Genomic DNA, 14,531 nt, shown 5'->3' on the forward strand with positions numbered 1-14,531 from the left:
AGAGATCAGTTTGCTATTTCTTTTTGGTTTTGAATTGTTACTAATTGTTAATCAGTGGCAGTTGTACTGTAAGTATGGTTTTTGCCTTCAAGAGCAAATCACCAGATATTCAAAGCAATATCTACACACAAATCCAACTTCCACTAAAATCCCTGCTTTTTGTTTGCTGTGGAAGAATAGCACCACAGGACAGAGAGGTCCCATGGTACCTAGTTGAAAATACTGACTTAAAGGGCAATGTTGCTAGACATGTAGGGACAAGTAAAAATTTCTTCTATATAATTGCATTCTTCAGAGCTACATTAGGATGAAGATGTTTTTGTATTGTCAGTGTTAAGTGAGCCCACCAATCGATACCTATTTCTAAAATTCTTACTGATTTGACTGTATAATTGACTTTGAGAGGCTTTAATTTGTTTGATACAAATATACTATAACTCCTATTACTGATGTACAGGCTGTGAAGTCGTTTATTATGTAAGATTGAGCTGCAGATTTGTTTCTGAGCTTCCTGGAGGCCAAAGCAAAAATGAATATTGGATCATTTCCATGGGGAAAAATATGCATAATTTTTTAGGAGAAACCGTTTTTTGATGGGGACACTGAGTAAACTAGATGTCCTCACCACCATGAAATACAAAGTTTCAATAGCAGGGTCTTTTTTTTGTTGGTTGTTTTCTTTTTTTGACAGAGTCTTACAACATGCTGATACCACAACTTAGTGAAGGTAGTTCTGTGAAAGGCCAAGATATTGTGATCTAAAAATATATCTATCCAGTGGTCAGCCTTAAAGAATAAAACTCAGAACATTTAAAAGAATACTAATTTTTTTTTTTTTTTTTTTTTTTTTTTTTTTTTTTGAGATGGAGTCTCGCTCTGTCGCCCAGGCTGGAGTGCAGTGGCCGGATCTCAGCTCACTGCAAGCTCCGCCTCCCGGGTTCATGCCATTCTCCGGCCTCAGCCTCCCGAGTAGCTGGGACTACAGGCGCCCACCACCTCGCCCGGCTAGTTTTTTGTATTTTTTAGTAGAGACGGGGTTTCACCATGTTAGCCAGGATGGTCTCGATCTCCTGACCTCGTGATCCACCCGTCTCGGCCTCCCAAAGTGCTGGGATTACAGGCTTGAGCCACTGCGCCCGGCCTCATTTTTTTTTTTTTTTTAAGATCTCAAATGGTTAAGATACATGCCCCCTAGGATTTAGCGACTGTGCCTTTTCTTTGAATAAGTTACAGTGGAGCCACATGTTGAGATTTTATTCACCTTTTTTTTTTTTGACATGGAGTTTCGCTTTTACTGCCCAGGCTGGAGTTCAATGGCGCAATCTTGGCCCACTGCAACCTCTGCCTCCCAGATTTAAGTGTTTCTCCTGCCTCAGCCTCCCGAGTTGCTGGGATTACAGGCATGTGCCACCACGCCCAGCTAATTTTGTATTTTTAGTAGAGATGGGGTTTCTCCATGTTGATCAGGCTGGTCTCAAACTCCCAACCTCGGGTGATCTTCCCTCCTTGGCCTTCCAAAGTGCTGATATTACAGACATGAGCCACCGTGCCTGGCCTCACTTTGGTTTTATGTTTAAGAATGTCATATATTTCTCTGGCTACATATTACAGGGGCCTTAGTTCTTTCTGTTTTTCATAAACACTGAGCGGCCTTCATACAAGGAAGCATGTTCAAATTAGTAAAAAGAAAACTTCATTTTCAAAGTCTATGTCATACCAATTTTAGTTATAAGAGTCTGGAAGAGAAAAGCATTTTATTTTATTATTATCTTTTTTTGAGACAGAGTCTTACTCTGTTGCCCAGGATGGAATGCAGTGGCCCAATCTCAGCTCACTGCAAGCTCCGCCTCCCGGGTTCTTGCCATTCTCCTGCCTCAGCCTCCCGAGTAGCTGGGACTACAGGCACCTGCCACCACGCCCAGCTAATTTTTTTTTTGTATTATTAGTAGAGACGGGGTTTCACCATGTTAGCCAGGATGGTCTCAATCTCCTGACCTGGTGATCTGCCCGTCTTGGCCTTCCAAAGTGCTGGGATAACAGGTGTGAGCCACCGTGCCTGGCCACAAGAAAAGCATTTTTTAAAATATATTAGAAATTATAACTCCAACACAATACTGATAACAGAATATTTTCACTTTTACAATACGTTCATTTGGGTTAGGAAGGTGATCTAGGAAACCAGACCAGTTGGGTTCCAGAGCTAGCTTCCCACTTTCTAGCCAAGTGATTTAACTTTTTTCCTCATCTGTCAAGTGGGGGAGATAATAGAACCCACCTCAAAAGGTTGTTAAGATAGACCTACATGTTGTTACTTAAATAATTATTTTTAGGTCTGTGAAAGTACATCTGGCAATAGAAAATTTCTTTTAGATCTTTTAGATAAGTGGCTCTGACCCTTACTATGTGTCTTATATCCTTTTGAGAATTAATTTATTCAATAAGTTTTTATCAGTTGCTTACTGTGTGTCAGATACTCTTCTCTGGGCTTAGAGATATATGTGAACAAAACAGAAATCTCTCTCTTCATGAAGCTTAACGTTCTAGTGAACATGTTTAAAACCCTGAGCACTCCTCTGAGAAAAATGCTCACAAAACTTTGCATACAGGCCAGGCGCGGTGGCCCACGCCTGTAATCCCAGCACTTTGGGAGGCTGAGGTGAGCAGATGCTTGAGGCTGGGAGTTCGAGAACAGCCTGGCCAACATAGCGAAACCCCATCTCTACCAATAAAAAAATTAGCTGGGCATGATGGTGTGCACCTGTAATCCCAGCTACTTGGGAGTCTGAGGCAGGAAAATCTCTTGAACTTGGGAGGTGGAGGTTGCAGTGAGCCAACATCAGGGCCTCTGCACTCCAGCCTGGGCAACAGAGTGCAACTCTGTCTCAAAAACAAAGGAAAACGAAACAAAAAACTTTGCATACAAAGTCAGGTAATTTATAGAAACCCGCAAGTCTGTTTATTAAATCTTAGGCTAAGAATACTATACACACCTTGTTTTTGTTTTGTCATAATTCTTGTGAGGCATTCCTTAGATGGGTTCAGTACTTAATTTTAAAAGACAAAGCAATTAAGAGACAAAATAATGTTACTGTTTTTCTTTGTCACTTTTCTTGGCTCTATCAAATTGGAAGTGCTTGAGATGTGACATGACCAATTGAAATAAAATTTCCAGATTTTGCAGACTTTTGTAGGACCATCTTGGTTTTACCCAAACATAAGACATCTGTTTTCATAGGCTTAACAGTCTTATTCTCATTCTTTATTTTGCTCAGTTCTACTTCCAAACATATGAAATGAAATGACAAATGACATGAGTGCTATGTAATTAGGAGAGAATTATTTTACCTCTGAGAGATTTTTGGTCCTCATTTATTTTATATTAAGCATACCACACTTTCAATTTCATTTTCCTTCTTTTGAATTTTTATCCCATCTGTTTAGAGGATTTTAAAAACTTAGTCTTTAAAATGACTTCTGATAAGCAGTAGCTGACTTTTTAAAAAGAAAATGTAACCAAAAATTGTTACTTTATTCTTGTGAAGTATATTGTAAAGATAGGACATGGTATATAATGTATTGGAGTGGGTTTTGGCGTTGTTTTTGTTTTATTCTGTTTTCTTAAATATTACATGATGGCATTTAATAAAGCATCTGTCACATTCTGGGTTAGTCTTAAGAAGAACTGACTTTTTCTTTGGGCAACAAGCTACTTTGGAAATAATAATTTTCCCTATGCTGGTTATTTCTCATGGCAGCCTTCCACTGCGTTTTCTTTGTTTGGGTACTTTCTTTTTCTTCCTGCCATTCTTAGCTTTCTATTTTTCAACTTGAGTTTACAAAAGGGTGTGTATTTAAAGGGTTTCCTACAGTTCCCAGTACCTTGTTGATCCTGAGAAATTACACAGTGAGCCAATTCTCACAGTAAGGTATAAAAATAGTCATCCAGAAAGATTACAGAATGTGGTACCATTGTGGTTTTAACTAGTGGGAGACTTTTAAAACCAAGATAGGGAGAAGAAAACAGCACAAATGTTACTATTTCCTTAGATTTTTTATCTGCATAATCTATTTTAGGAGAGCCTTTAAATTTAAGAAAGTAATAGAGCTTCACCACTGTATTATTGTACACACTCAAAGATCATCATAACTGGGGACAAGAAAGAAATCACCTGCAAATAAATTACAAAAACAGAGCCTACCTCTGATTACTATTGAGCATATATCCACAATGTTCATTACACCAATTTTATTGCACAAATTTAGTCCAGCATTTTATTGAGGGCTTTAATAAGTTCTGGTGTGTGAAGTTGGGTGGCTTAATTTCTCTTAAGTCTGAATTTCCATATTGTAGAATAAGGAGGTAATATCTTTTTGCTTTTAATAAACTTTATTTTTAAGAACAGTTTTAGATTTACAGAAATACTGTAAAAATAGTACAAAGAATTCCCGTATACTCTGTTATTAACTCTATTATTATCACCTTGTATTTATGGTACATTTATTATAATTAATAACACAATATCAAGATATTATTAACCAAATCCCAAACTTCATTTACATTTCTTTAGTTTTTATCTAATATCCTTTTTCTGCTCCAGGATTCCATCCAGGATAGTGCATTACATTTAGTCTCATATTTCCTTAGGTTCCCGTTGACTGTAACAGTTTCTGAGGCTTGCCTTGTTTTTAATGACTTTGACAGTTTTAAGAAATACTGTTCAAGTATTTTGTAGAATATCCCTCAAGTGAAATTTGTCTGACATGAAGTCATGAATTTTGAGGAGGAATAATACAGAGGTAAAGCACCATTTTTGTGACATCAAGGGTACATGCTGTCAGTGTGACATCACTGCTTTTGACTTCAATCATCTGGCCAAAGTCATCTTTGTCAGTTTTCTCCACCATAAGGTTTCTTTTTCCCACTGCGTTACACTGTACTATACTATTCTGAAGGAATAATACAGAGGTAAAGCGCCATTTTTATGACATCAAGGGTACATGCTGTCAGTGTGACATCATTGCTTTTGACCTCAATCATCTGGCCAAAGTCATCTTTGTCAGTTTTCTCCACCATAAGGTTTCTTTTTCCCACTGTGTTATACTGTACTGTACTATTCTGAAGGAAGTCACTGTGCACAGCCCACACTTAAGGAGTGGGGAGTTTTGCTCTCCTTCCTCGAAGGTGAGGTATCTACATAAATTATTTGGGATTCTTCTGCGTGGAGGATTTGTCTCTTCTCCCCCATTTATTTGTTCAATCATTTATTTATGTAAGTATGGACTCCTGGATATTTCTTTTATTGATTGACTGGAGACAGGGTCTTGTTCTGTCACAGAGGCTGAAATGCAATGGCACGATCACAGCTCACTGCAGCTTTGACCTCCCAGGCTCAAGCAGTCCTCCCACCTCAGCCTCCTGAGTAGGTGGGACTACATGTGCCGCCATGCCTGGTTAATTTTTTGTGTGTTTTTTGTTTGCTTGTTTTGTTGAGGTTTTTTTTTTAATTTTATTTTTTTAATTTTTTAAAATTATTTTATTTTATTTTATTTTTCTGTAGAGACGGCATTTCACCATGCTGCCCAGGCTGGTCTTGAACTCCTTGGTTCAAGCAGTCCTCCTGTCTTGGCCTCCTAAAGTGCTGGGATTACAATGTGAGCCACCATGCCCAGCCAGATATTTCTTCCTCTCCTTTTTTTTTTTTTTTTTTTTTTTTTTTTTTGTGAGATGGAGTTTCTCTCTTGTCGCCCAGGCTGGAGTGCAATGGCACGATCTTGGCTCACTGCAACTTGCGCCTCCTGGGTTCAAGCGATTCTCCTGCCTTAGCCTCCTGAGTAGCTGGGATTACAGGCACCCACCATCACGCCCAGCTAATTTTTGTATTTTTAGTAGAGATGGGGTTTCGCCATTTTAGCCAGGCTGGTCTTGAACTCCTGACCTCAGGTGATCTGACCACCTCGGCCTCCCAGGGTGCTGAGATTATAGGCGTAAGCCACCATGCCTGGCCATTTCTTTTATACTTATATAACCCAGTTTATTTTGTTGCTAAAATTGCTCCAGCTTTGACCATTGATTGGGAACTCTTTCACTTGGCTCCCGTGTCCCTTTGGCATACCCCTATCGATGTAGGTTTGTTTTCTTTGTGGTGGGGGTGAAGGGAGACAATTTCCTGTTTTTTGCCAATACAATATGTTCCAGGCTATCTGCCCTAGTCCTAGAAGCAGCCATTTCTCCAAGGAGGGTTCGTTCCTTTTGTTAGTAAATGATACTAGATACCAAAATATAGATGCTAGGTGTGCTCCTTGCTACTGGATGTTATTGCTTCTAGGCCCTCTCAACTGACAGAGCAAGCAAATGTATGTATGGTAATACCTTTTTAAATGTTGACAGCAAATCATGTATTGCAGTTAGAATAGGATAGAGTCAATAAACTTTATGTGCAATTTTTTGCAACTTTAGATTCAATTCTTACAGACTAGAAGGAGCGTAGGACAAGTATACAAATGACTATTCAAGAACAGAGTAATTGCTGTAAGAGTGGTATCAATGTGGTTTGTAAATTGTTACAACTTTTCTGAAGGGCAAATTAGCAGGACCACTCAAAATCCAAAAACAAGGATTATGCTGTATCTTCAGGGAAATGGAGTGTTTGTGGAAACTGTCTTTTCTCCCTTAAGAATCACTGCTCTACTTTACAGCCTTGTTTATAGCAAAAGGGGTAGAATAGCTGCATATCCCAAAGCGGAGATTTTGGCAGAGTAAATTATGATACGACCATGTGACAGGTTACTGTGCATTAAAAATACTAAGGTAGGATAATGGCCAAATAATATGAAAAGATACAATATTTTGTAGTTAGCAAAAACATATTTTCTAAAATCATTTTATAAAAATAAATGGTTATAACCTAAAAAGTTTGGCATATGCCAGCCAAATATTACCCATGGTTATATCTGAATGGTAAAATTCTTCTTTTTCCTTCCAGTATTATTATTACAGAAAAGCAAAACAATTTTATTAAATTAAGAAAACAAAAAAGTTTTATTATACTAAGAAAGCCAAAAGTTAGATTTTCCCTTTAAAATGCACTAAGGTATATCATTATAATGCTTATGTTTGGGGAAGAGATTTGGATTTTAGCATGAGGCGTTAATTCTCAGTATTTGCTTAGTGAATACATTTAAGAGGTGCTGATATTTTAGAGTATGGTTTTAAATAGACCTCCTTCCAGCAATGCCCAAATTCTGCCATGCCAGTCACCCCTTTTTCTCTTTAAGTTTTCAAAGAAATAGAAACATAAGGAAGAGTGACAAGTGGAAAACAAGGTTTAATTTGTTAACTGGCAGCCACCAGCAGCACATTGGACTTGAATATGTGTCTGGGTTTAAAGGCTTTTCTCTTCCTAATGCTCCAGTCTTCCCCCAGCATGCCCCAGATCCTCAGGATTTTCCAGCATGCGTTTGAGAGAGAGAGCAGAATGTCCTGGGTGCCTTTTGCAGCAGTGACCCTACTTACTACATGGTTCAAGTGGTATTCTGAAATCAGATTGGTGTTCACTCTACTTGTGAAGTGGTCATTATGGAGAAGGAGGCATGGACTTCCTCCTCCAGTGTGCATAGTAATAATGACTCATAAAAGTTTATGACCAGCAAATGATCTGATTGGTCCATGCATTTCAGGAAAATTAATCGGACATGGTTGTGCTGGTAGAAGTAAAGAGATAAAGGAAGATCAGTGTTATGGTCTGAATGTTTATGTCCCCCCAAAATTCATATGTCAAAACCTAATCATGGCTGGGCGTGGTGGCTCACGCCTGTAATCCCAGCACTTTGGGAGGCTGAGGTGGGTGGATCGCGAGGTCAGGAGATGGAGACTATCCTGGCTAACATGGTGAAACCTCGTCTCTACTAAAAAAATACAAAAAATTAGGCGGGTGTGGTGGTGGGCACCTGTAGTCCCAGCTGCTTGGGAGGCTGAGGCAGGAGAATGGCGTGAACCCGGGAGGCAGAGCTTGCAGTGAGGCGAGATCGTGCCACTGCACTCCAGTCTGGGCGACAGAGCGAGACTCTGTCTCAAAATAAATAAATAAATAAAAATTAAAAAAACAAAAACAAAAAAGCGTAATCACTAATGTGATGCCGTTAGGAGATGGGGCCTTTGGGAAGTGTTTAGGTCATGGGGGCAAAGTCCTTATGCATGGGATTTGTGCCCTTAGAAAGAAGAGGCCTAGAGAGCTGCCCTGCCCCATATGAGAACACAGTGAGCACATGCCACCTATGAGCCGTACAGCGAGCCTTCACCAAACACTGCATTTTCCAGCATCTTGATCTTGGAATTTCCAGCCTCCCGAACTATAAAAACAATTCCTGTTGTTTATAAGCCACCCAGTTTTTAGTATTTTGTTAGAGTAGCCCGAAGCGACTAAGACAATCATTTAGGCTGTTATATTAGTCTTGGTAAGATGAAGCATGGGTCTGCCTTTGGGTGATGCACTAGAAGTGGAAAGAGAGAGACAGAATCCAGACTCTGCAGAGAGATCTCAAGATCAGTGATCATTCATGGTAGCTAGAATCAGAAACAAGGTGGTAAAACCTGCTGCCATTCACAAGAATAGAGAAGTGTTGAGAAACGTTGGTGGAGGGAGGTGGGGAATGTGAGATTACAGTTTTTGTGAGTGTACTATAATTTATATACAATAAACATACACCTTACATGTTCATTTTGATGAATTTTGACAATTTTTTATATTTGTATAAACACCAATCAAAGAAAATGTAAACTTTTCTATCATCTCAGAAAGTTCCCTTATGCCCCTTTTCTTTTGATTTCCCACCCACTCCCAGGTAACCATTTCGATTTCTGTCACCATGGGCTTTTGCTCAACATAATGTTTTTGAGATTTATTTGTGTTGTTTCATGTATTAGAGGTTCATTTATATTGCTGGGTAGTCCATTAAATGGATATATCATAATTTATCACTTTTTCTATAGATGGACATTTGAGGTTTCTAGTTGGGCTATTACACATGAGGCTATTAGGAATGGAATTGCTGGGTCATGGTAGTTAGATATATATTTAACTTTATGGGAAACTGCTATGTTCTTTACCAAAATGGTTATATCATTTACACACCCATTAGCAACCATTGAGAGTTCCAGTAATTTCATATCCTCACCAACATTTGGTATTTTTATTTTAGCCAGTCTCATGGGTGTCATTTTATGTGTTTATAATTTATGAGCTGTATATACTGTTTATTTTGCTGCTTGAAATATCAGGGACTATATACCACTACAATTGCAAGGTTTTATTTAAACGTTTACTCGCTGCATATACAGGAATATACTGACTTTTGCAAAATGCAGCAAACATTTTTAACATTTGTTATTACATGAAAAAGTATGAAAGTGTTCAAAGAGATAGACATTTCAAGCTGTAGCAGGTTGTGACAGAGTTTTTGAGGGCAAAGCATGTATAAAATTAATAACATGTTAGTATATTTAAAATCATAACGAAAATCTTCTCTCTGGTCATGCTGACCATAACAAATTATGTGTTGTAGTATACTTATAACAAGGGTTAACAGACTACCACCTCAGGGCCAAGTTCAGTTTGCCTCTCACTTTTGTTTATTCGTTTTTGTTGTTGTTGTTGTTTAAGACAGGTTTTCTCTCTTATGGCCCAGGCTGGAGCACAGTGACACAGTGTTGGCTCACTGCAACCTCCACCTCCTGGGCTCAAGGGATCCTCCTGCTTCAGCCTCCCGAATAGCTAAGACAAGTGTGTGCCACTACGCCCAGCTAATTTTTGTATTTTTGTAGAGATGAGATTTCACCGTGTTGCCCAGGCTGGTCTCGATCTGCTGGGCTCAAGTGGTTTACTCGCCTCGGCCTCCCAAAGTGCTAGGATTACAGGCATAAGCTACTGTGCCTGGCCTGCTCTTGCTTTTGTAAATAAAGTTTTGTTAGGACACAGCAGTGCTTGTTTATTTACGTGTTGTCTATGGGTGCTCTACAAGGGAACAGTTGAAAAACTGCAGCACTGAATGGCTTGCAAAGCCAAAAATTTTTACCTGACCCTTTATAGAAAAAGTTGCAAGATGTCCGTACTGCATAATCCTATTGCATTTTTGTTTTCTTCTGAAGATTAAAGGTGTTTTTCTTGGGATAAATGAATTAGCCAAAACACAAAACCAGTTGATCAAAAAAAAAAACCTACCTCTGTTATAACAGCAGTAATTTTCAGAACATAACAACTGACAATATTTTTGCCATTCATTCCGTGTTCTTTTAAAGTCACCATCTGTGCACTGTTGCCGTAAGTACATTTATAAAAGTACATTTATAAGAACTTGTCTGTTAAGCCATTTTGCTAACTACAGCCTCCTTGAGAGGATGTATTTGGTTGACTCGATCAGTTTGGCCATGAATAGTGTTGTATGTGTTGAATTGGTGGGCTCTCTACATCAGTTACATTTATGTTTAACTCCTTAGAAATGAATACAGCTGGGTTTTGTGGCTCACACCTGTAATCCCAACACTTTGGGAGGCCGAGGCAGGCGCATCACCTGAGGTCAGGAGTTCAAGACCAGCCTGACCAGGAGAAAACCCATCTCTACTAAAAATACAAAAATTAGCCGGGCATGGTAGCACATGCCTGTAATCCCGGCTACTTGGGAGGCTGAGGCAGGAGAATCACTTGAACTGGGGAGGTGGAGGTTATGGTGAGCCAGGATTGCTCCATTGCACTCCAGCCTGGGCAACAAGAGCAAAACAACAAAGAAAAGGAATATATATTGTTGTATAAAGCTTAATTTTATAAGCACTTGCTTTGACTATTTTGCAAAAGCTCTTTGCTTTTTTCCTCTAGGGGATCATCCATAATGTTGCTGTGTTTTATTTTCGAACCTTTTCAAATTTAATATCATTCTGATAGGAACTTACTAAATTTATCATTATTAGAATTTCTGCATCATTTTTGCATGATGTGGCCTCCAGCAAGTCAAATGAATTTATTCCAAGTTCTTCAGCATATTTCCTAAGGCCAAATATTTTAAGCAAATGATTCACATGGAACTCCTCAATTTATTATCATTCTTGAAGGCATCAAAAATTGAGTGTGAATTTTCAAATTGACCTTCTCTTAAGGACATTTTGCCCTTTCATTCTCTTATAATTCCATGATTAATGGATATGGGATGGCAGATTGACAAGAACCCAGTTATAGAGAGTATTTTCAGTTTTTTTGTTATTTTTTACATCCTGTGTACAGTTGAATTTCCAAATCTCATCTCCTCTCTCTTTTTTTTTTTTAAATTGAGACAGGTCTCACTGTGTTGCGCAGGCTAGAGTGCAGTGCCATGATGTTGGCTCACTACAACCTCTGCCTCACGGGCTTAAGCGATTCTCGTGTCTCAGCCTTCCAAGTAGCTGGGATTACAGGCGCCTGCCACCATGCCTGGCTAATTTTGGTATTTGTAGTAGAGACGGGGTTTCACCATGTTGCCAGACCGGTCTCAAACTGCTGGCCTCAAGTGATCCACCTGTCTCAGCCTCTGAAAGTTGCTCGGATTACAGGCGAGAGCCACCATGCCCAGCCCAAATCTCATACCTCTAATAACTGTATCCTTTTTCAGGTTGTCATCTCCATCATCAGTATGATATGATTGATGTAACTGATGTAAAATATTTTGAAGGTTTCCATATTCCTCTCCATTCTCAATTTAATTTTCTAACCTGCATAGTTGTCTTAAACCACAGTCTATCATTCTTAGCATTTTTTAGAGCTTCTGTTGTTTTATAGAATTCCTAAATTCATCTCTCTTTGGATTGTTTCCAGTTTTGGCTGTTAGAAATAAAGCTGCTGTAAACATTGAGTTTGTCTTTTCATGCATTTATATTTTCAGTTCTCTTTGGTAAATACCTAGGAATGGAATCATTGGGTTGTATGGTAATTTTGTGTTTACTGTTGTAAGAAACTGCCAAACTGTTTCCAAAGTGTTTGTACCATTTTGCATTGTATAGGAGTTCCAGTTGTTTCTTATCCTTTGCCAACACTTCTTAATTTTAGCATTTTGTAGATATGTAGTGGAGACTCATTGTGGTTTTAATTTGCACTGCCCTGAGGACTCGTAATGTTGACATCTTTTCAAGTGCTTATTTGCCATGTGTTAGATCTTCCTTAATGAAACGCCTGAATCATTTACACCCTCCCACTTTTTAAAAAATTGTCTTTCTCATTAGAGAGTTATATATTCTGGATACAACTCCAACTTTATTTATTTATTTATTTTTTGAGACGAAGCCTCGCTCTGTCGCCCAGGCTGGAGTGCAGTGGCCGGATCTCAGCTCACTGCAAGCTTCGCCTCCCGGGTTTATGCCATTCTCCTGCCTCAGCCTCCCGAGTAGCTGGGACTACAGGTGTCTGCCACCTCGCCCGGCTAGTTTTTTGTATTTTTTAGTAGAGACAGGGTTTCACCGTGTTAGCCAGGATGGTCTCGATCTCCTGACCTCGTGATCCGCCCATCTCGGCCTCCCAAAGTGCTGGGATTACAGGTCTCCAACTTTATTATCAAATATGTTTTGTAGGTATTGTGTCCTGGCCTATGACTTAACTTTTCATATTTTAAACAGTTTTTTGAATAGTAAGATTTTAAAATTTTGATGAAGTATCCAGTTTGTCATTTTTTTATGATTCATGTCTCATAGGGACCCCTCTTCTAACTCTTCAGTTCTCTATTCAGCTTATTCCTCACTAGCACTCTACCCTACAGTTCTAGCTACCTTGCCTTCCCCAAAATCTGTGCGTGTGCTCACTCACTCTGTCGGTCACTCTTGCTTGCTCTCCCTCTCTCCCCCACTTTCTCAACTTTTGGAGGTACCTCCAACGCCGAGCTCTATTTCATTCTGGAAGCTACCACCATGTAATTAGTTGCTGTAGTCATAGATAGCCCTTGGATTTTTTCCTTTTGTTGAAGAGCACCACAGTCCTGAGCTGCCATTAACTGTTAAGACTATGTTAATAACTAGAAGTAACATATGCCACTCAAACTCTTTGAAAAGCAATTTGGCGACTTCCTTGAAGGTATAAATAGTTTACTGTTTAAGAAAGAGCATAGGCTTTAAAGTTAGTTCAGATCCCACAACCATAAAATATTCATGGCCTTGGGAACATAATTACCCAAAAGGCTAGAGAAATTATTGGACAAGAGAAGAACAGCACTTGCATTTTTCATCTTAAAACAGAGGTATCATGTTCTTTGGTAGTATACTGATGATGATGTATTCTTACCAAGGAGAATCAACTCTATTGTCTTAGCTATGAAGACACTGCATTGTTAAAAATAGAAGGTCATGTTTCTGTATTCCAGTTCTTTACTGTGTCAGCAAATGAAATTTAACAAGGGGAGAATATTGGAAATAACTGGGTACTTGGTGTATTTTACAAAGGTTTGTTGACATTATTGACATTTGTTCAGTTTTAGTTAACTCATTATAGAAGAGGAAACAGTTTTTGTCCGTTGGAAAAAGCAAAGGATATTTTCCCATAGCCTGCTTGAATCCCTTGGCATTTGGTGGTCTGGTTCATTCTGAGTAGATTGCTTTGTGCATTCTTATGCCATTTGCCTCTAGGACAAACCCCAATTAAGTAACTACTCTTTTCCATTTGAAAACTGGCATATGGGCTTCATTCCAAAGCATCAATTAAAGCAGCAGTTTTTCTACTGGGAGCACTTTACCTCCTCCTTTTGCGATTAGTTTGAGTATTTTCCTATGAGAAATCCATTCTTAATAGCATATTTTCCATCTTACAATAGAAGGGGCAGCAGCTGCAGTTCTTTGCAGTAAGAATGGAGTATAATATGGAAGTGTATAGATGAAATGGGTTGCTTTTCTTCCATCTTTTTTTCCCTTTTACATTTGCTTTTGCTTGAGTGGTTGGTGCCTGAAGAGGCAGTAACTATGGGCATGCATATATGTATGTATGTCCCCGCAACATTTAAAGTGTGTAAATGAGAAGACCTTGCGTAAACCTGAATATTTACATAACTAACCTAACTAAAACCTCTCTTTCCTTATGTTTCCACAGGAGTCTCCCCAGGACAGTGCTATCACCCGGGATATTAACCGAACGTTCCCAGCCCATGACTACTTTAAGGACACAGGAGGAGATGGACAAGATTCCTTATATAAAATATGCAAGGTATTTCAAGTCAAAAGAAAAAAAAAAAAGACTCAATTTTGAGTGGTGGTTCTGCTTTGAAATTATATAAGAAACAACTACAAAGTATAATTTGTATTTGATGTTCAAGAATTCAAAAAAGAAGACATTGCAAAGTCAAAGGTGAGAACAGAATTTTAGACTCATTAAAGAGTAGAAAATAATTAGAAATAAAACGGTAGGGTTTCCTTTCCCTATCTAATCAAGATTTTTAGATGACAGTTGTACATTTAGACTTTCAAAATTTGTTTTTATGTTAAGAACCTCTGAACCCTGTGACATTGCAGACTCCTTTTCAGTATTCACTTTATA

At 38.7% G+C, this 14,531-nt stretch overlaps 2 protein-coding genes across 7 annotated transcripts in view; both read left to right on the forward strand.

The window, feature by feature from the left end:
* The window catches only part of LOC105463888 (G protein-coupled receptor 21), a 33,848-nt gene extending 19,674 nt beyond the window's left edge, over positions 1–14,174 (forward strand). Inside the window, exon 2 of the transcript XR_011612850.1 lies at positions 14,088–14,174. The gene's annotated coding sequence lies outside the window, so the exon portion shown is untranslated. The remainder of the gene's footprint in view (positions 1–14,087) is intronic.
* Positions 1–14,531, forward strand: part of LOC105463889 (RAB GTPase activating protein 1) — a 177,326-nt gene that overhangs the window by 122,060 nt on the left and 40,735 nt on the right. For all 6 annotated transcript variants that reach the window (XM_011711288.2, XM_011711292.2, XM_011711289.3 and 3 more), the window contains one exon: positions 14,088–14,201. In XM_011711288.2, coding sequence (XP_011709590.2) covers positions 14,088–14,201 — 114 coding nt within the window. The remainder of the gene's footprint in view (positions 1–14,087; positions 14,202–14,531) is intronic.

The sequence above is a fragment of the Macaca nemestrina genome, chromosome 14 (assembly GCF_043159975.1).
Source record: "Macaca nemestrina isolate mMacNem1 chromosome 14, mMacNem.hap1, whole genome shotgun sequence".
NCBI lineage: Eukaryota > Metazoa > Chordata > Mammalia > Primates > Cercopithecidae > Macaca > Macaca nemestrina.